Consider the following 23,270-nt stretch of genomic DNA (forward strand, 5'->3'; position numbering starts at 1 on the left):
AAGGTGTTCACTGTGGGGTGCTCCCTGAAGGTGCTTACTGCAGGGTATTCATGTGGGGTGCTCACTGCAGGTGCTTATTGCAGGGTGTTCACTGTGAAGTGCTCATTACAGGTGCTTACTGCAGGGTGCTCAATACAGGTGCTTTTGCAGGGCATTAACTGTGGGGTGCTCACTGCAAGTACCACTGCAGGTGTTCACCATAGGTGTTCACTGTAGGTGCTTACTGCAGGGTGTTCACTGTGGGCTGCTCACTGCAGGTGCTTATTGTAGGGTGCTCACCATGGGTGCTCACTCCAGGTGCTACTGTAGGTGCTCACCATGGATGCTCACTGCAAATGCTTATTGCAGGGTGTTCACTGGGGGATGCTCACTGCAGGGTGCTTACTGCCAAAATGGCATGGAAAAAGGTAGGTTAAAGAACTGATATAGAGTATAATTCCATCATACGTGTGGGTGTGGATGTCTATGAACAAAAAGATGTCTGAAAAGTAAACCACTAAAATGTTCATAATAATTACATCTGAAAAGACTAAGGTGATTTTTATTTTCTCCTTTGTACCTTTGTGTTGTTTGTGTTTATTAAAATGCATCATTTTAATAAAAACATTCCAGCTATTAAAAAATGGTAACCATTAGGTCTATAGACTATCAGTTTTAAACAGTGAGTCTACTACTCTAGTTTTCCAAAATTTGAATGACTTAAGGGTATTCTCACTTACAGGGCTGAAATTCCTGAGACCAAGGCAAAATAACACTTACACATCCGAGTAATGACAAGGCCACCTGCTTTTCCACAGCAGCACTGTGATAACACCTATTAGCCTCTGAAGTACTGCAAAGGTAAACAGGGACCCCAGTAAAACAGTGAGGGGCAAGGCCCACGCAGTACCAAGCAGGGGCCACGGCCACTTCCCAGCTGCAAAATGGGGACTGCAGGTGACCATCAGGCACCATGAGGCCCAAGGACCACCAGGGAAATGAAGAGCTCATGGTGACGTCATGTTCCATCTACTAGATGGTCAGAGGTTCTTTTTCTCCTACAGGCATTCTAGGGAAAAGCAGTTCCACAGAGTGATCCGACATCTTTCTGAAAGACTGGAAGAGACACGTCAGGGGATTATCACCAACTTACTGCACGGACCCGAACCAAACCGGGCAATGGTCTCTATTTCACCATTTTCAAGTTTTACAACCCGGCCATCTGCTGTCCCAGTGAACATCACATCTGTTTAAACACACAAAAAGGAGGAAGAGCAATGTTAGCCTAAGAACTGTGACTAACCCACCTTCTCCTATAAGAGGGCTTATTTATGTGTTCCCCCTGCCCCTCTAGAGGAAATGCCAATTCTGAAGACGAAAGAGAAGCAATTTCTGGGAATACAAAAAATCCTTAAAACTTACAGCGATAAAACTGCGGGGGCCTAGGGAAGCAGCCTGTGGGTGTGAACTGGACTCGAGAGCAAGGGTGCAGCAGACACTCGTCAGTGATGAGAACTGTGAGGATTTTCTCCAGTCCTGAAGCACTCAAGCTGACACTCAGTACTTAGGGGCATGAGTTTATATTCACCTCACATCAGTGTCTGCTACTGATATTGATTATATCCAACTAAAGGGAAAGAACTGCCAGAAATCCTTTAGGAGAAAATTATAGCACATGAAGCACTTACTTCAGCAGCACATATACTAAAATTAGAATGATACAGAGAAGATCAGCATGCCCCTTGAGCAATGATGATACACAAATTCATAAAACATTCCATAGTTTTCAAATGTATATAGTAAACTCAAGGGTAACCACTATAAAAAGTAAAAAAAAAAAGAAGTATAACTGATACGCTAACAAAGGAGAGAAAATGGAATCATATAAAACACTCGGTTTAAAACTACAAAAGACAAAAAGAGAGTAGAATGCAAAAGCAGAAACACGAATAAGGGCAAAGAATAGAAAACAGTAACAAATATGGTAGATATTAATCCAATATATCAATAATCACCTTAAACATAAATGGTCTAAATATACCAAATGAAAGAGAGACATTGCCAGAATTATTCAAAAAACAAGATCCAACTCTATGTTGTATACAAGAAACCCACTTTAAATATAAAGACATATATAGATTAAAAGTGAAGGGATAAAGAAAGTACATCATGTTAACACTAACCAAAAGCAAGCCAGAGTAGCTGTATTAAATTCAGACAGAGAAGACTTCACACCAAGGAAAGTTATCAGGGATAAAGAGGAGCATCACACAATGACAAAGGGGTCAATTCCTCAGAAAGACATAAGAACCTTTAATGTGTATATGCTTCACAACAGAGCACCAATATGTGAGGCAAAAACTAATGAAACTGCAAGGAGAAACAGAATCCACTATCACAGAGACTTCAACAATCTAAACAAGAATAATCACATGATCATATCAACAGATACAGAAAAAAGCATCTAGTAACATCCAACACCCATTCACGATTAAAAGCTCTCAGCAAGCTGGTGTAGAGGAAAACTGTCTTAACTTGATCAAGAACATCTATTAAAAAATCTACATAAAACATCATACTTCTGGATGACAAACTAGAAGCTTTCCTGCTAAGATCAAGAACAAGGCAAAGATGCCCCTGTCACTACCCCTCTTCACTATCACACTGGAAGACCTAGCTAATGCAACAAGACATGAAAAGGAAACAAAAGGTACACGGATTGGGAAGAAAGAAATAAAACTCTCTTTGTTTGCAAGTGACATAATTGTCTAGGTAGAAAATCTGAAAGAATCAACAACAACAACAAACCCTCCTGGAACTAAGCAATTATAGCAAGGTTGCAGGATATTGCAAGATATTGACTCACCTTCCTTTATACTAACAATGAACAAATGAAATTTGGAATTGAAAACACAACACTATGTACATTAGCATCCAAAAGAATGGCATACTTAGGTATAAATATAACATAATATGCACAAGGTCTATACGAGGAAAACTACAAAATTCTGATGAGAGAAATCAAAGAACTAAATAAATGGAGAGATATTCCATGTTCATGGATAGGAAGACTTAATACTGTCAAGATGTCAGTTTTTTCCAACCTTAATCTATAGATTCAATGTAATCAAAATCAAAATCCCAGCAAGTTATTTTGCAGATACAGATGAATTAATCCTAAAGTTCATACGGAGAGGGCAGAGACCCAAAATATCCAACACAACATTGAAGGAAAAGAATAAAGTCAGAGGACTGAAACTACTCAACTTCAAGATTCACTATAAAGCTACAGTAATCAAGACAATGTGGTATTAGCAAAAGAATAGAAAAATAAATCAATGGAACAGATAAAACTTTTATCCCAGAGACAGACCCATATAAATATAATCAACTGATCTTTTGACAAAGGAGTAAACGCAATACATAATGGAGAAAAGACAGCGTTTTCCACAAATGGTGCTGGAACAAATTTGTTTGCATCTACAGGCAAACAAATCTAGACACAGACCTTATACCCTTCACAAAAATGGAATTCAAATTGGATCACAGACCTAAATGTAAAATACAAAACAAATTCTTAGAAGATAACATAGGAGAAAATCTAGGTCACCTGGGGTATGATGATGAATTTTTAGATATAACACCAAGGTGAGATACATGAAGAAATAAAAAGCGAAACTTCATTAAAATTAAAAATTCTTGCTCTGCAGAAGATACTGTCAAAAGAATGAGAAGCCACAGACTGGGAGAAAATATTTGCAAATGACATGTCTGATAAAGAACTATTATCCAAAATACACAAACAACTCTTAAAACTCAACAATAAGAAAATGAACAACCCAATTACAAAAACGGGCAAAAGGCCTGAACAGGCACATCACCAAATAAGATATACAGATGGCAGTTAAGCATATGAAGATATTCCACATCAAATGTCATCAGAGAAATGCAAACTAAAACAATGAGACACCACTACACACCTATTAAAAGGGCCACAATCCAAAACACTGACACCACCAAATGCTGGCAAGGACATGGAGCATCAGGAACTCTAATTGTTAATGAGAAGGCAAATGGTACAGCCACTTTGGAAACGCTTGGTGGTTTCTTACAAAACTTAACTCTTACCACACAATCCAGCAATTATGCTTTTCAGTATTTACCCAAATGAGCTGAAAACTGAGGTCCGCACAAAAACCTGCCCACAGATGTCTGTTCCAGCCTTATTCATAACTGGCAAAACTTAGCAGCAACCAAGATGTATTTCAGTAGGTAACTAAACTGTGGCACATTCATACAATGGAATATTATTCAGTGCTAAAAAGAAATGAGCTATCAAGCCATGGAAAGACATGGAGGAACTTTAAATAAATGCATACTACTAAGTGAAAGATGCCAATCTGGAAAGGCTACATACTGTATGAGTCCAATTACATAACATTCTGGAAAAGGCAAAACTATGGAGATGGCAAAAAGATCAGTGGTTGTCATGGGTTAAAATTAGAGGATGGGATGAACAGGCAGAGCACAGAGGATTTTCAGGGCAGTGAAAACACCCTGTATGATACCATAATGGTGGATACATGGCATTTGTCCAAACCCATAAAATGTATAAAACCAAGAGTGAACCCTACTGTAAACTACAGACTCTGAGTAATAATGACGTATTGATGTGGGTACATCAGTTGTAACAAACGTGCCACTGTGGTGGGGGATGTTGATCATGCGGGAAGCTGTGCATGGCGTGTGTGCAGAAAAAGCATTTGATGAAATGCAACACCCAATCATAATAAAAACTCTTTTTCAGAAAATCTCTGTACCTTCTGCTCAATTTTGCTGTGAACCTAAGACTGCTCTTAAAAATAAAGCCTGCTATAACTGGTGATTGCTCTCTCCCAGCACTCCCCAGAGTTAGTACCTCCCTCCACTGTCAGCAACCTGCCAGCCAGCCCCCAGGGCAGCTTCCAAATGAGGTGGCAGAGATAGCAGCGGCAGGTCCCTGGGCGCCTCCCAGGGGCTCACACCCACCAGAAAGGACCCCACTGTGCCTGGCCAAGAAATGTCACCAGCTCACCAAAGAAAGAGAAAAAGCTGGGACCTGATGGCAAAGTACAATGAGAAGTAATCCCAGTGAAAAGGAAAAAGGCAGGAAAGTGCTCTCTTTGGGAGGTAAGATCATTGGTTTGCACTTCAACTGCTGTTAAGTTTCAGTTTTAAATAGCAATATTTGATTTTTCACCAAAAAAAGCTAAAGCTTATAAAATTTACACAAATAAATGCCAATGTCTTTTTAAGAGAAATGCAAAGTTCTATCATGATATTTACTCTTCTTGAAACAATTATGACTTTGACAGCCAAGAAAACAAACCAACTGCAGAAATGGACCAGTCCTTGGGGCCTGTGTCAAATAGCAGGGCCTGGGCAAAAGAAGCTGGTCAAACGTCACTGGAAGAGAGGCCACTGACCGGCCTTGAGAGCACAACAGAAGCACCCTGTGTGCACATCCACAGCCACCTACTGCCTGGAGAACAGAGTGTGTTTCGGAATAACAAGCGGCACTTCCAAAGAAGCTGCTCAGCAAGCCCATACCAGATTAAGTTTTAAATTATCTGTGACTATCTGTGCCTTTCCAATACGAAACTTAATTCTCATTTTCACAAACAGAAAATGCCTTGCTCAAGGTTGCTAGAGATGCAAGTATTCGAACCAGACCCAATTCTAGCTCTGAGGTGTGGGCAAGTGTGATGCAGATGGTTATCCTTAAATGTACCCATCAAAGTGAACTTTCAGACAGACAAAAAAACAGTGGAAATATTGAGAACCATTTGTCTTCACTTCACAGTGAAATCTATACAAAGCAAAGGGAACTAAGAAATGCTGTGCTGTCAAATACCTATTTAACTTTGATAAATAAACTAAACATCAGTATCTGTATTTGGCCTTTTTCCTTTCACAACACTCTGAGCACAACAAAGTGCTCCATAGAGATGAACTGAAAACCACCAAGTGCTAAAACGGCATGCAACGTGCGCAGATGAGACCAGCAGAAAGAGCCACTAGGCACTAGGGCCTCCCACGTGATGTCTGGGGTCCAAGCCCCATGTCCGCAGCTAAGAAGGATGTGCAGCGCCCCAGTCCAGGGGCAGTGTGCCACTGCAGCTGCTCCCACAGAACCCGCCCCCTCAGACAACAGACAGCCTGGAAGGGCCCCCAGCTCAGACTTACCCCCGATATGTGCTATGGACTCCGGTCCAATAAGCTGATTTTCAAACAGCCTTTCTGCCTGTCGCAACTTTGTATTTGGATGCAGAACGCCAAGCAAGAGCGGGGGTTCTTTGAAGCTGCAAAATAATGCAGTTCCAGAGATTTGTCCATAAATACACATGTGAAGAAAACCTGTACCAAGCACCTACTCTCGGTTCTTTGATAAAGATGGCACTTTCTAACAACATCCTCAGTTGCCAGAAATAGAAGGGTTAAGAAAAAACTGTTTTAGGATATCAGGAAATGTCACGGTCAAAAGAAATATAAAAATATAAATGTGCTAGTGCAAGGCCTTCAGCAGTCCTGTCACCTGAGAACATCCTGGGGCCTGTGCCCACCCACCCTCCAGCCTCCCCAGCTCCCCACCCCCATCCAACGCCTCAGGGCAGCTGGACCTCCTCACCCCTGTGACTCACATAGCCCTACAGCCACCGCAGTCCACCTAGGGTGGTGGGGGGCAGTGCCCACGTTTCATACCTGATGGCCCGGCCTCATGCTTCATAAAGACCAAATCCATTCTCCAAAATGCTGCTCTATTATTATTATTTTTTTACCATAAATTTGACTTTAACTGATATTTTTTCAGTGACTGGAAACATCCATATCCTTCTATGAAAAATAAACTTTTTGTTCCCTTCTGGAGAGAAACCATGTCCTTCCACAGAGTGACTGTGGGCTGAGAGGGCTGCAGCTGAGTTGGCACCCGGTGGGATGGCATGCATGGGGCACAGTCTGTGTCACGGCCCGTGTACCTGTGTGAGACACACCAAGCTCTGTCACGTAACAGGCTTCTGCTTCTGCTCTGTATTTTGGGGCCTATCTTCCTGTTTCTGAGTGTGCCATTCCGAAAGCTGAGCCCAGAAGAGAGGTCCCTGTTAGCTGTGACAGTTCCACTGCCATTCTGAAAGCTGAGCCCAGAGGTCTCTGTTGGCTGCGATGGTTCCACTGCCATAAACTGAACCCACGAGAGTGGTCCCTGTTGGCTGTGACAGTTCCACTGCCATTCTGAAAGCTGAGCCCAGGAGAGAGGTCCCTGTTGGCTGCGACAGTTCCACTGCCATTCCGAAAGCTGAGCCCAGGAGAGAGGTCTCTGTTGGCTGTAATGGTTCCACTGCCATTCCGAAAGCTGAGCCCAGGAGAGAGGTCCCTGTTGGCTGCGACGGTTCCACTGCCATAAGCTGAGCCCAGGAGAGAGGTCCCTGTTGGCTGCGATGGTTCCACTGCCATAAGCTGAGCCCAGGAGAGAGGTCCCTGTTGGCTGTGATGGTTCCACTGCCATTCCGAAAGCTGAGCCCAGGAGAGAGGTCCCTCTTGGCTACGATGGTTCCACTGCTTCTCTTCCTTTCCTTCCTCATCAGGCTCTTCTACTCAACAATCATAACTCACTTTGTACAAACAACTTGCAATCCCCAGTGGCCCCTGCCTCCTTTCAGTGTCTGGCCAAGGCTACATAACCCATTTCCCAGTGCATTTCTTCACCACTCTTTCCACATATACTTTCATCTTTCCTGAGATCAAAGGTCTGCAATCACTGAGGCTCCAACCTCTCTCTCCAACTCAAAACTCAACCTCAGCCTCCTTTTCCAAGGCCAGCCCCCCAACCCAAGCTTCTAATCCCCAACTGCAGATACAGTTCACTCCCCCACCTTAGCCAACTGGACTATCTAAGAAGGCCCAGGTCAGTTTCTCTTTGGGTAGAATGAGCCATCCTGCTCTGTTGAGAAGGGTTAGAAAGAGAGAAGCCCCTCCCTCAACACATCAGGGGACCACCCCCCCCATCCGCCCGACGCCCCTCCTTTGGAGACAGGATGTCCTCAGGCCTGGCTCAGGCAGAAAAATGCATCTGAGGATCCACTAGCACACTAGTAATTACAGAGCTGACATTCCTGGGGCTGACTAGAGTCCCCAGTCCTTCACCCATTCTCAATCCTAATGAGCAAATTGTGTGTTTACAGCACCTTGTGCCTTCACTATTCTAAATCCAACAACAAAAAGTTCACTCAGCTACACATGTCAATCTAAGGTCAGAACCGTGTCCTCTACATTCTTAGTGAATTGGATCCAATATAAAGCCTTAATTTTTATGGATAAGACACTATTCAGTTAGTATGTTATATTTACTCTTTAACTAGATATGACTCTTTTCTGAAGTTTTTCAAGCCTTACATGGACTAACTCATTTACAATAAGCTTCAGATGGCTTCACCCCATCAGCAGTTGCAAGGGGAACCAGGAAATTACTGAATCAGACAGTACAACCCTCCTGCAACTAGGTCAACATGGAAGTCACAGATCGTCACATTGGTGAGAGCCTGGCTCTGTACACTATAGTTATAAACACGAATCTATTTCAGGGGGCCCTACATATACAATACTTTTTTCAAATTATAATGGACTGCATTACTCATAGGTCTCTATTGGTGAAAGGTAACTCAGGAAAAAATGAACACTAATTATAGGTTTTGTATCAGTTACTTATAAAATTTAAATGAGGTAACTGAAGCTCCATTCATGTGTATTTTTGCTACTTGAAATGAATTATGGTTGACTGTCTCTAATGATTATTAAGCTTCTCTAATTCTGAATTTTTGTTTTTGGTTTATGCAGTTTTTTTAAAACAATGACAGGAAAAATACCATGCATATTTCCTGAGTAACATCTAATTCAGCATAAAAACCCAAGTACTAAAGAATCACAAAACTGCATTTCTCCTAACTTACCTTTCAGATCAGACTGATTTAATCACCCTCCTTTCCTTGGGAATTATTTCAGCCTATTACGTTTTGTCAAGCAACCCCTCCTGAGGACTGCGGGGCAGCCTACCTGAGAGGCTGTGGATCTATAGGAGATTCCAGCAGCATCATGGCTCCAAGCAGGGGAACAGTGAGAGAAACAGCCAGCATCAAGAAGGTCACTCGGAAAACTCTGCCGCTAAAGGAGCTGCCAGAAATAAAAGATACAAAAGCAATCAGCGGAGTCTCAGACAGTGACAAGGTTGGCCGGTCCGAAAGCCCTCCCAGCAGGAGCAGGGACACTCATCCAGTTTCTCCACTGCAAGGTGGCCGACCTCTGGCCTGTGATTAAACTTCAGCACTGTTTGCTAGGATTGGCAAACACACTTTTGTTGTTGTTCTTCTTTTTAATCTTCCAGCTTCCCCTGTGTGGGATACGTTGGATCAGTTACTTTCCAGATCTTGAATCCTCTAGCAGGGTTTTAAAGAAGGCAAACTCAAAGAACTGATGAACACAAAATGTCATGGGGAAAAAGAGTTCTAATGATGTAAATGATACACACTCATCCACAGAAAAGGTGGGTAAATCTCAAAATCTACGATTTCCCGTGCATGGATTCAAAGCAGCAACACTCAGTACTGTGCAGCCCTAAGATTCTCACAGATAAAAGAGACAACTAAATTCTTGAAAGAAATGGAAACAGAACAACTTCCTGAGGATCCAATTCCCCAATCACTTTTCCCAACCTACTTTTAAGAAATCAAAAGGAAATCCCAGCTCTTCAACCTAATAGAAGTCTGACAGATACTGACAGTTATCTACACAGGATCTATAAAATTATAATTCAAAGTCACCACTCCTAAACCCTTGGGAAGCTGTGAAAGCTTCCCTGGGAATCCTGGGTGAAGTTTTTGGACAAATGACCAGTAGTGCCTTAAATATCTCTGAACCAATCTTCAAATACAGTATTTCTCACCTGGCAAACAAGTGAAAACATTTGGCCTCTTCCTACTAATAAAACTCATAGGATCATTACTAGCTTACATGAATTGAACTCAAATATACTAAATGCTTGACATTAATATTAACTTAAAACAAATAAAATCATGAGTTCCTAAGGTCGAATTTTTTTCTTTCATCAAAAAAATTAAAGTGTTGACAAAGGAAAAAGACTCACACTTAACAAAACAGACTTGATTTAAGGGGGCAGGGTTTGATTTTTGACAGAAGTGTAGTCTTCTGCCGCTCAGACGTGTTAAACTCTGTTCCGGATATGGTGTAGAAACATATAGGCCAAGTCCTCTTTCCCAACAACCGGCCAGGGAACTAACTGCAGGCCAGTTTCTCCACTCCAAAACCCACAGTTTCCCCCAGTGTGAAACGAGGTGTTCGACAGGGTAACTTCCTGAACATGCATGATTTTAACAAACGAATAAAGCAGAAAAGAAAATAAATCCCTCTATTTCTACTGGGGTAGGTGGAAATAAGACAAACGAAAGACCAAGGGGAAGAAGAGGGAGCAGCTTTCACAAAGTGTCCCTCGCGTGGACAGCACCTCTGCAGAGTGCTGGGTTCTGCCACCAACCTGAGTGGGCAGGAAACAGAGTCTCCCCAGAGCCTCCAGAAACAAAGCCCTACTGACACCCTGATCTTAACACAGCGAGACCTGCCCAGGACTTCTGACCTACGAAACTATTATATAATAAATTTGTGTTGTTCAGGACACTCATTGTGTGGTAAATTCTTAATGGCAGCCATAAAAATTAACAGTTTTCTAATAAACTAGTTTCCAGCACCCTAGAAGTGGGGTGTTGCTGTAACAAATATCTAAAAAAATGTGGAAGTAGCTTTGGAATAGAGTTGTGGGTGAAGGAAGGAAGAATTTTGAGGAGCAGCACAGAAAAAGCCTAGACTTCCTTGAACACAGTAGTAAAACTATGGATGTTAAAAGACTCGGCTCATGAGGTCTCAGAAGGAAGAGAGGAGCATAGCAGGAAAAAACCATCGCCTTGGAGAACACCTAACTGGGCACAAAGACTGTTGGCACTGCTGGGGAGGGTGTGGAAGGAGGTCAGGAGCATGGGATTGGAAACTGGAGCAAAGTGGATCCTGTAACACAGTCGTAGAAAGCTTGGTTGAATCATATCCTGCAGTTACATGGAAAGCAGAGCTTCTAAACACTGAAACTGGACCCAGGTGAGGACATTTCCAAGCACAGTGATCAAGGCAAGGCCCGGTTTCTCCTGCGGTTTCCTCCTCCAGAGCAGAACAGGCCCGAGGGCAGTGTTAACCACTGCCTTCTTCCTTTGGCATTTCCCTTTGCTGATGAGAATTCTGTGTCTATTCTTCTTCTAATAATCTTCCAAAAATGAATTTTGTCCCTAACTTCCTCCTCTTCACTCGTAAGGGGTTCAGAGCTCACCCCGTACACCTGAGGCCAGGTAAAAATGCCACATAGACAGTCCTTACCCCTTTTATTGGGAAAGGAGGTGGTCCAGGCCGTACAAACCCAAACAAAATGCCACAGACCCAAGCAGGGAGAGGCCAAGAGAGCCCAAGTTCCTAGAAGAGGGCAGGTGAGAATGAAGGGAAAAGTCAGGTCAACCTCTCCCTCCCAGTCCTGTCTCCAAACCCCAGGACCAAATAATCTTCTTCTAATGTGACTGACTTACATCAGTCAAGGGTATAAGCACCACAGGCATAAAAATGTCTACAAAGCACAGAACTATGACTTGACACAATGGCAGGCTCAGGCAACCTGAGAGGTCTGCAGCAGGGAAAGGAGTAAGGGCCAGGAAAAGAGGAATGGCAAACAGTCAAAATGAGAGTGTGCCAAGAAATGCGCTTTACGTGGGCAACCAGATGGAACCAGGTCTCTCTCTCTTTCACAAATGAGGAAAGTGGGCAGGGAAAGGCTCAAGCGGCTTTCCCACAGACAACGCAAGGGCTGAAAAAGCGCGACTGAGAGCCAGATGTGACTCTATGGCTGCAGTCACCATTAGAAGCGCTGCCTGCCAAGAGCAAGAGGAGGGAGGGGAGGATGCCCAGACCTAGAGCCCTCAGAGCTGGAGTTCGAAAGCTCTGTGAAAATTCATGGTGATTTGCTTATTCTAAGCATTTCACATAAGCAGAATCATACAATACGTGTCCTTTCATGACTAGCTTCTTTCATTCCGTGTGGTTTTCTAGGCCCATCTAAGTTGCAGTATATATATGTACACGGTTCTTTTTACCAGTTGATTACATATGTATATACCACAACTTGCTGCCCACTCATCTGATTTTTTGTTTTTTAAATATAAAGACACGATCTCAGTACGTCGACCAGGCTGGAGACTCCTGGGCTCAAGTGATCCCCCGTCTCAGCCTCCCAAAGTAGCTAGGACTACAGGTGTGCATCACACCTGACTAATTATTTTACTTTTTGTAGAAAAAACATCTTGCTACATTCTCCAGGCTGGTCTTGAACTCCTGGCCTCAGTCTTCGCACCTTAGCCTCCCAAAGTGCACGCTGAAATGAGTAGGCATGAGCAACCACGTCCAGCCCCACTCATCTGTTGAACATTTGTGTGGGAGGGGAAAATGAGAGTGATTACTTAATCGGTACAAGGCAAACACCTTGCTTTTACGGGATGATGAAGTAGTTTTGAAAGCAGAGAGACCTGGTGGTTGCCCAACACTGTGAATACACTAAATATCACTGAACTGTGCACTGTAAAATGGTTAATTGTATGTTATGCGAATTTCACTTCAACTAAAAAGAAAGGTGACAGTGACAAGAATGTTCTAAACTTAGATTGTGGTAATTACTGCAAAACTGGCCATTATACTAAAAATCACTGATTTGAACATTTTAAGTAGGTTAATTTTATGGTATGTGAATTACATCTCAATAAAGATGTTATAAAAAAAAAAAGTCAGTGACTCCACTATGCAAACTGCCACACCAGTGGCTAGAACACTCTTCAACCCAAGTGATTTTCTTGAAGTGACCTAAAGTCTTCCAACACAACAGAAATGAAGTACTTGTACAATAAAGCAGGGCTGGTTACAAGTAAATGACAGAAACGCTTCTGACAGTGTGAATCCCAAAGAGAGACAAGCACACGGAAAGGTGGATGGTGAAGATGTGTGGCTGCCAGCCCTGAGAGCTGCCCTCACTGCAGTCTGGTACTGAGTCCAACAGGGATGTTCCTGTCCTTAAAGGAAGCTGATGCCCTCACCCACCCCACTCCCAGTAGAGGAGACTTACCTCTAGGGAAGGTGCATTGTATTTTCACCTTATGACCGTTACTACAAAAAGTAACAATCTGGCCAAAGCGCTACTTTGTTTGTCCTTGCCTAACCTGATTCTACCTAAGGCAGATCTTCCTCATCTGTCTTGACTCCAACATTGTGACCTCTACTTTACGACACTGCAGCTGACATTTTTAAAATCTTGATGTGGTAATCTGATTCAGAGCTGGTGGCACCCCATTTAAATATCTGGTTGCCCCTTCACACAATGAAGTCTCAATTATGTCCCAAACAAAAAGTCCAGCCAAGACTGAAAGCCACGGGGCTTACAGCCAGAAAGGAGGCCAAAAGTCCAGAGACAAAGATTTGTGTCCCAGTGCTGGGGGATCTAGCAGTAACACTCTCTTAAAGCTGGAGAAGTATTTAGAGGCCACTCAGGCAACTGTTCCCAAAGGCAGCCAACTTCTGGATGGGTTCCATCAAGATGACCTGGGCCAGAGATTCTGGTTTGGTAGGTGCAGGGCGGGCCTGCGAACTCTTTCATCCGTTGTTCCTCATGTGCAGCTGGACACCACTCACTCTATCCAGCTCCCTTCCCAGTCAAAACTTCACCAACATCTCCCCAACCTCACCCGATCAGCATCCAGCCTCCACTGGAACGTTCTGTGCTCACATAGTAGAAATACTAGCTTAAATTTAAACAAAACTCCTTGAGCAGCACTGTCCAATAGAACTTTCTGCAATGATGGAAATACAATAGCTACTAGCCATGTGTGCTTCCTGAGCACTTGAAATGGAGTTAGCTTCTTATATAAACGAGGTAAGCCCAGCTCCTGGACCCCTGCTCTGGGTGCCACACTTATTTTAGCCCAAAGTTCGTTAACTTTTTGGCAGGCCCTCGTCAGTGTTGCTTCCTGTAAACTCACAGTTAACTACAATTCTTCTGTCTTTTCTTGGTGTCTGCCTCCCTCTTACTCTTTTTTTAACTTAAATAAAGGACACTGTATAGATCCCTATCCATTTTCACTGACAAAGCACTGCAGGTTCCCAACCTGTGCTGACACATCCAGGAAAGCTGGCAACTTATTTCCCAGGTGCAGTCTGAAAAATCAGTTTGTTTGCCCCAATCTCTCGGAAGAGCCTGGAGGGATGCCCATCTCCATGAGGACATCTGCACCCTGAAATTGCCTACACTCTCTAAAGGCAAGAGCACAACCACAGTGATGCAACAGGATTTGACAACTGCTGTTGGCTGGGCCACGATTTACACAATCTTCTGTAGATTCACCAGCCAATTTGGCAGATTTTGAAGGGTATGCTCTAACTCTGCACACAGGACATCAGGGCCTTGGGTCCTGAACTGAAGTCCAACAAGCAGACTCCAAGAGATCAAAATTTACCTGTGATTGTTGTGGAAAACCTGATAGCCCCAAATCCATGAGATACCAGCAATCTCAAGTGTCAAGGTGATCCCTGAAGCCTGAGAAAGCCAAACAGCATCAACTCATCTTTTTTAGTGACAGCATCTTGAATTTGTTCATTTTTCACAATCCTTTAAACTGGGGCTCCTAGATTCATCACTTTATCCTTGAAAAAAAATTAAGAAATCAAAAAACAAGTTTAAAAAGCTATCTGAAAATACACACCTGGGGCAAAGCTGAGACAAACACTCCAGCTGCCTGACTCCTCATGAACTCCTGAATGCCCCATCTGTTTCTCCATACTTCCTCCCTTACTTTTCAGTCTTCAAGAGGAAAAAGGAAAATGGACCTAGCAGAGACTTTTAATTAGACTAAAATCCTTCAGTTTATTGTAAAAGCAGAATTATATGGAATTTAATGTACTGAAATATATTAAATCCTCAATGTATTTATTCTGCATCCCTAAAGAGTCATATACGGACATTAAACAGTTCTCTTCCTAGATAGAACTGTGTTCCAAAGAGAAAGGAACAGTTCCACAGAATACAATTAAGTTTCTAAAGCATTTCGGGAAATCAATGTCAAATAATAATTATAAGCTTGCACTGGTATGTTAAAGTGCTTAGCTCATCTATGTTCCACACTGAATAAAAGAATTTACCAATCAAATTCTCCATTATATCTTAAATACAGTAATTCAAGAGCTTTGGCATAAAATCTTATTTCCAAAGCATAATTTAAAAAATACACTTCTCAATCATTGTCCAGCTGCCGGTTCTATCCTTCTTCATTCATTTCTCTTTTGACTCTATTCTCTGTAACTTCATATAAATTAACTCGCACACACAGACCTCAATGATCTCATCGGCAAAACAAAGCAAACACCCACTTTTCACGCCAAGAGTTGGGAGACCAGCCAACGTATTGCTAGGGGTCCCTACCACTGCTAAAATCTATGTCTTAGTTCTGTCAGTTTAGTAACATGTCTTTCAAGGCTTCCTTTATTCTATGGAGCACATCTAAAGTGCTAAAGTTTATTCTAACAGTTTCGTATTTTTACTTCTGAATTTAGATTCCTTTACTTCACCCACTATACACAGGCTTCCCTGGCTTATGTTGAACCCTTGAGTTTTAAGGTAATCAAGAATACTATTACATGAACTACTAGAAATGACCACAAAAGAAATGAAAAATATAGGAGAGCTGCAGAAGAAAAATAAGAAAAACAGCTACATATTACAATAATAACCGCAGAAAGGAAGGGTGGTGACAAGACCTCACTTTGAAAGAGATCATTACAAATATACAGAAAAGGGATAAACAAACAAGGACAAACACAGGGAACCAGGAACAACGTTCATGGACAGGGAAGTCAAGGAAATAACATAAATGTAAAAGGCACACTGGAAAAGATCAAGCAGTAAAAGATGACTTTAGAATCAGATTTACTTAGTCATTAAGGAAGAAATCCCCACAGAGAACCTGAAAAAAACAATTAAGTCTACTGCTCTGCCCTGGGGCCAGAGGTGTGAGCCAGCAGACTTGAGAGTTGGGACCACCTAACCAGTGCTCTCAGGGGCTGTATGCCCTGGTTTTCAACGCACTGCACCTAATGACAAACTCAGGCCACTGCTCTTTCATTTCTCAGGTACAAATGGCTTGTCTTCAAGATTTCCGTAGGAAAGTGTTGCCAATTCTTGCATGTCCATTCTAAATGGCTCCTCAACCATCAACAGATGATTAATTCACAGTAAGTAGGGTGACCAAATTGTCCCAGTTTGCCCAGGTTTAGCACTTAAAGTTCTACATCCTTGGAAACCCCAGTCCAGGGCAACCCAGGATGGTTGATCAGGATATATGGGAGCATCTTCCCGATCTTTTCACTGGCCCAAGGTCAACTATCACCGCAAAGTCTTCTCTCTAAATTGCTTCTCTAGAGCCTAAATGCTCCTCCCTGCCATCGTTCTCCTTTAAATGTGTTCCTCTCATCATCAGTCAATAAACTCAGTCTACAGGGGCAAAAACTGTCTCTCATTCATATGTACCCCACCACCTCTCGGCACATTACTGAACAAATATTTCCAGTACTTCTATCAAATATAAGTCAATCTGTTCCACAGCTTCAAGCTTGGTCTGTGGGGCCTCTTGATTCTCCCTGAAACTTAAAAGTTATGAAATTCAGGACACATAACTGAAAAGCGAATTTTAAGTATCTTACATTGAAATCTATATTTGCGGATCATGATTCAGTTTTTAGCTAACAAAACATAGCATTCTTATATTCTAGAAGATGGTAGAGGAGGCTAAAGGACAAAACCTGGTATTTCTGAGGTGTCAACAACTACAGTTTCCTATGTTTCTCCATCCCTATCGGGAAAAACTGCAAGGCTGAATTCTCACAAAAATTGCCTACAATGTCACTTCTGTTCTCCACTCTTTCCAAGAACCGCGGTGAGGACTGGTCACGCAGCGTGAGGGGGGCAGGTGCAGAAGAGCAAGTGTAGAAGCCATCTCTTCGCCGGATAACGAGGCAGGACCCCAGCATCTCGTGGGACCTCCTCCCTTCGAGAAAGTGCGAGCGGGGGACCAGGAGGACGCAAGACACTGGCCAGGTAGCTGTGCCCAGGGGGATCAGATGAGCCAAAGGAATGACAGCGCGAGGGGAGCGAGGGAAAGGCGAGGAAGCAACCGCGCTGCAGGGTGGGGCAGGAGTGAGGGGAGGGAAGGCGCAGGAGCAGCGCGAGACGGTCTAGGGTCCCGGAGAGCCGAGGATAACGCCGCGACTGGGCGCTGGGTGCACCCGAACCTCAAAGACCTGGCAGGTACATCCGCCTTGTCGGAGTCTGCTTCCTCCTCGGAAAAATGAGTTTTTCTTGGGGATGAAACGAGAAGGCTCGGACAAGGCGCTCTGCACCACATCCCCAGGTTACTGTTACTGCCGTCGCCGCTGTCCAGGAGGATCGCCCTCTACTCCTCGCGGCTCGGCTCCAGCGCCCGGTCTGGGAGTCCGGCCTACCTGCCGTCCTTAGCCTCCGGGGCCTGGCCATCATCGTCCGTAACGACCTGCGGCCGCAGAGGCCGGCGCTGTCGCAGCCCGTCCGCCTCGCTCATGGTAAGAGCGCCAGCCTGCCCAGCAGCCACCACCCCGCAGTGAGCAGCAACGGCTCACGCTCCAGGCCCGCCCTCCCCGGCGCGCGGAAATGACGTTGAGCCCAGGGACCAATCCGCAGCGTTGTCCCGCCCCTTCCGGCCTCATGGGCGGGCGGTCTCCAGCGCGTCGCTCTTCGGCGCTCGGAGGCGAATTTTGAGCGCCTGGGAGCGGCGCTCGGAAACCGCTCGGAGCGAGCACCGGGAGCTGCTGAGGTCCCCGCCCGTGTCGGACTCCGGAGCCCAGAACACGAGTGGTTCCACCTTGGGCTCGCCTAGCTCAGTCCCTGCGCATGCCGCCTTCGTCTTACGTTTCTGAGGACGGGAATGCTCATGACGCACTTGGGAGTTGCTGGCCCGAGATGTTGGCCGCTTTTATCGTTAGAGAGGATGGCGCTGTTTATGAAATGTCAGCGACCCTGCTCTTACGGGCAGCGTCAAAAATAATGCATTCACACCCTTGGAACGAAGTCACCTCTGCCTGAAAATTACGTCCTTCCCCGACTCATCTGGTTAAGGGGAAAACGGGCTAGAAAATGTTTCCCTCTGGTTAAGGTCAGATGTTGAGTATTAAATATTTTTGTGACCATTACAACAGACATTTGATAAAGTTTATTAAGTTTTGATAAAGTGTATTAAGGGTTACCCTTAAGCAAAGGCCAGGTAGAAGTAGAAATTATCACTAACAAAGTTTAAGAAAGCATAGAGTGGCATCGTTCTTTCAACAGTATTGCATGAACCAGAAATGTTCCCAGGTGCTGGGAGATGATGGTGGGCAAATCACAGACAAGGCAATTAGGCTTATGGAAATTAAGCTAGTGGGAAAGATGACTTCAATCAGACCATCGTCATAAAATAGACATGTAAAATTATCAAACGTAATAATTGCTTGAAAGGGGAAGAATTGGATCTTGTGAGAGCATTTGACAGGCAAAGGGATTGAAAGAGAAATCGAATCTGGAGGAAGTGACAGGGAGCATTTCCAGGCAGAAGAAATCAAAGCCTGTTACCAGTGGCACGAGGAATCATGTCTGGAAAAGCCACGTTCAAAATGCAGTGTTACTAACAGAAATAATTTCCTCTTGGAGGCATTCCTGATAGAAACATGCCATTACCTTTTTAAGTGCTAGATGGCACTAGAATTCCATGTGAATGTTTTTTATTTATTCATTCAAAGAGCTGAAGAACCAGCTTGAGGGAAGTGGAGAGCTGTGCAAATCCAGTTCTCCAGAGATCCCAGGTAATAATTCAAGTCTCGGCAACATTTTACTTCATTCTGCGTCATTGAGAATAGCCAGTACAGCCATTAAATCAGGGATAGTGTTAACAAAGTGCTGTATGGTCTGACACCTTCTTGCCTGTCTGGACTGTCCTTGCTCTGCAACCCCCATTTCAGACACTCAGGATGACTTACCATGTCTAATCTCATGCCTGGCTGTCTTTGTCCTTGAGGTTCCTTCTTGCTGTGATACACTCTTCTTCACTTCCACTTGGCCAATTATTTTTATCATTCAGGACCCACTTCAAGTATCCTTGCTGAAAATTCTTCTCCCGGTTTCCCAAGCAGAACATCTTCCTCTTTGTCTTCAAGGCACTTTAAACATGCCCCAGCCGTAACATTTGAACCCATTGCATTGGAGCTATTTGTGTTCCATGCCCAGTGTTAAAGCCCATGCACTGCAAACACCCAGGGACACATTCATAAGAAAAATAATGGCAGTAGGTTGGGTTTACTGAACTTGCTGCAGCAAAGAAATGTACCAGAGGACCTGTGAGGCTCCTCAAAATGGGGGAGTCATGGGAGAGTCCTTGTGGGGTTTGGGGGCTGGAGTTAGTCCATAGATAGTCTTGCTGGGGATTGGTCAGAATCTGTTAACAAGGGGAGTCACTGGAGGAACCAGCGACCTTATCTCTGGGATATGTAAGTCCATTCGGAGTTACCAGGAGGTCAGCTCATGGGCGTATCATGAAGCACGTAGGTAGTTGGTGTTACAGTGGTCTGAGCTAGATCATTTGTGCTGCATAGCACAGGTTCAGTACAGTTTTTCTGTTTTCAAGTGATGGTGAAGCCTGCTTTGATTGATGTATTTGTTTCAGTTCTCAGTTCTCCCACCCCACCTTCCAACCCAGCTGCCAACCAGACCGACTTTCTCATCGTACTGAAGCCAGTTATTGGAGTGGGACCACCATGATTAATTTAATCAGGTTTCTCAGCGCCACTGATATTTTGGGCTAGATAATTCTTTGTTAGGAGGTGGAGGGCGGCCTCTCCTGTGCGCTGGTGTTTCAGCAGCATCACTGGGCTCCCCCCACTAGATGGCAGTAGTATCCCACCTAGTCGTGATGATAAAAGATGTTGCCAGACATTGACTGATACCCCCTGGAGGACAAAACAGCCCTCGGTTGAGAAGCACTGGGTTAGACCAACCAGAACCCACACCCAACCCTGGCATTGGGGATGAGGCTCACTTCCATTGGAACACTGGCCCACGTGGAGGGCATTTATCTCAACAAAAGCAGGCTCTGCCAGCATGGAAGAAGAAGCGCATGATGCTGGCAGGGAGCCCACAGTGTGCCTGGCAGTTCAAACCAGAAGCAAACCCTACTTCTAGTCCAGTGCTTTTTCCCAGTCCCATACTGTTTCAACTCCTTCCACAGAGATCTCCTGAAAGGCTGCCAGGTGCCAAGTGCGGTGACAAAACAAGGGTGAAATACAGTGAGCCAGCCTGCACAGGCGTTATCATCTAGGAGGGGAGAGAGGAAGTGTAACGAATGACCACTATAAAGCACTGCTGCAGAAGAGCCACCGCATGCCTTGGGCTGCGAGGAGGAACAAGTGCCATTAGATGGGACTGACCAGAGATGGCTTCTTGGAGGAAGGGGATTTGCACCAGGATTTAGATTAATAAGATTATAATTGAGGGATTAGGGTGATAGAGAAGGACAAGAAACAGGCTAAGAGGGAAGAATGTGGTGCCCAGGGATTGTTAAACAAGGGGACGATGATCCGGGATGGACATCAGGGTTACTGAGTGATCAAGAAAGAATAGCCACAAATATATACACCTGTTATGTACCCACGAAAACAGAAAATAAAAATAAATTTTTTAGCAAAGAAAGAATAGTCTGAAAAGGGCAAAGCAGGGTGGGAAGTAGCTGATCCCCTTCTTGCCCATAAGTCCAGGAGAGCACAGAAGACACTGCCAACTCAGAAAAGGGTTGCAAGGGAAGTTGTTCTGTCATGGTGGAAAGCTCTGGTTTTAATTCAGGTGGGACAGTGGAGACAGTAAAGTTAGGCAATGTGGACTAGTTTGTTCACCACAGGAAAAGCACCTTAGAGATCATGCAGCTACAGGAAACAGACATCCGCCAAAACTGGCAGAGGATGAGGGAGGGATACATTGGAAGGATTTGGGGATACCTTATGGAACTCAGACTCAGGAAGTACAGCCAGGCCTCACAGGGACTGGAACAAAGACCTGGCAACACAGGGGCAGAGTCACCCTTTGCCTCCTGGTGCCTCACACTGTCCTGTCTCTGCACCCCTCCGTGCTCACATGGCACACGCTGCTGGGCTGGCCCCTTCTTCTCTTTTGCTGCCCTCCCCTGGAGAGCTGGAAAAGATCAGTGTTACTCATCCAGCTGTCAAAGCTAACACAGCCATAAGCAGTATTTTGGCACAAGATAAAAACAGAAATATAGAGATTATTTTGACCTTTAGGAAAGTTTTTGCATTTCTGATAAAAGGGACAAATGGGACTAGCGCTGCCCCTTCTTCTGCCTGGAACCCAAGAGTTAAGCATGGAGCAGCAGCATCTTAAAACCACAGGAATACACCTTAATGTCTAAAAAACACACCCAGAAGAGCCTAGGTCCTTAATGGTGCCCCTGAGCTGTTCACCAGAGCCAGCAACCACCTACCTCTGGGCTGCCTGTCACATGAGAGAAACAGTCCTTTATGCATTGAGGCAGCTGTCAGGGGAGCAATTTGCACTGCCCCTCAGGGCCAACAGGCTAGCATTGTCTGCCTGGACATGTCCATGGTTAAAAAAAAAAAAAAAGCATTGCCTAAGCCCAGCTCTCCCTGGCTCTCCCATTTCAAGTATCCCACATCAACTAACTATGGTCTCCTTCTCCAAGTCTAGATTCCTGGACTGAGAATCTGATGCTCCCAACTTTGGTGAGGCTGATAATCCATGTTAGAGGACAAGACCCCATGGTCCATTCACCATTCCATGGGAACAACACAGCAGCCTCGCTGTTGTAGGCAGAAGGGCAGGACAGGCTCACTGAATGCATGGTCACCCCATGAGAAGCAGGGAGGAGCAGAGGTGAGCATTGAAGAGAGGCTGGCCAGGAAAATTGCCCTAATTGCCTATGAGGAGGATTCTTAAGGTTGACCTAGACTTGGCAGGAAAAGTGCTCAGGAGGAAAGACGTTCAGCAGTCACCTCCACTATAGGCATGGACATTCCTGTCTGTTGTTGAAAAGTGAATGGCCAGTCCCTTTGTTCCCTTTGGAATCTTAACACTGACATTTCATGATTAGCACAGATCACTCATTAATCATGTTTTATTACATGCAGAAACCATCTCCTGAGAGTTATTATACTTGATCCTTGAACAACATGGGTTTGAACTACGCAGGTGCACTCATACAAGAATGTTTTTTCAATAAAAGTTACACCTGCCTCCCCTTCCACCTCCTCCACCTCTTCTGCCTCTGCCACCCCTGAGACAGCAACAACCCCTCCCCTTCCTCCTCCTCCCAGGCTACTCAGTGTGAAGACAATGAAGATGAAGACCGTCATGATGATCCACTTCCCCTTCATGAATAGTAAAAATATTTTATCTTCCTTATGATTTTTAATGGCATTTTCTTTTCTCTAGCCTAGTTTACTGTAAGAATACAGCATATAATAGCTAGGACATACAAAATATGTGTTAATCCAATGTTTACAGCTATCAGTAAGGCTTCCGGCCAACAGTAGGCTATTCATAGTTAAGTTTTGGGGGAGTCAAATGTTATACGTGAATTTTCAGCTGGACTAGGTGTTGGCACCCCCAACCTCCACTTTGTTCTAGGGTCAACTGTAATCATTTTCATTTTGATTATTCCTGTCCTGCTTTTTTTCTGATGGTTGAAAAAACTTATGCATATTTGTAAGAGTTCAATGTTTCTTTGGCTCTCAGTAATGAAGAGATGAGTTGTTTGGGTGAGGTAATGTCTGTCTTTAGGAAGGGAATTGGCCCAATGTGTTTGTTCATTCAGAAGACTGTGTGGCAAAAGTTTGGATCTATAGGAACAGAGAGACTAAAAAACCCAAGATTACCCAAACTGATGGCTCTTACCAGAAAAGTTCCACCCTGTTGCAAAAGAAGTTGGCAATGTTAATTATCTCAAAAGTTTTCCAAACTCAGGTGCTTACTGGTAACCTCCTAGGGTATGGGACACCCAGATCTCTTCTGTCTTCTAATTCTGGGCTTGTTT

General features: G+C 44.2%; 1 protein-coding gene across 1 annotated transcript in view; it reads right to left on the reverse strand.

Annotated features, from left to right (window-relative positions):
• Positions 1-18,034, reverse strand: part of APMAP (adipocyte plasma membrane associated protein) — a 29,186-nt gene extending 11,152 nt beyond the window's left edge. Inside the window, exons 1-4 of the mRNA XM_011968509.1 lie at positions 17,650-18,034; positions 9,067-9,183; positions 6,205-6,320; positions 1,133-1,225 (exon numbers count right to left, since the gene is read on the reverse strand). Of these exons, the coding sequence (XP_011823899.1) occupies positions 1,133-1,225; positions 6,205-6,320; positions 9,067-9,183; positions 17,650-17,744 (421 nt within the window). The 5' untranslated portion in view covers positions 17,745-18,034. The remainder of the gene's footprint in view (positions 1-1,132; positions 1,226-6,204; positions 6,321-9,066; positions 9,184-17,649) is intronic.
• Positions 18,035-23,270: the final 5,236 nt, after the last annotated feature.

This window comes from Mandrillus leucophaeus, unplaced genomic scaffold (assembly GCF_000951045.1).
Source record: "Mandrillus leucophaeus isolate KB7577 unplaced genomic scaffold, Mleu.le_1.0 Scaffold846, whole genome shotgun sequence".
NCBI lineage: Eukaryota > Metazoa > Chordata > Mammalia > Primates > Cercopithecidae > Mandrillus > Mandrillus leucophaeus.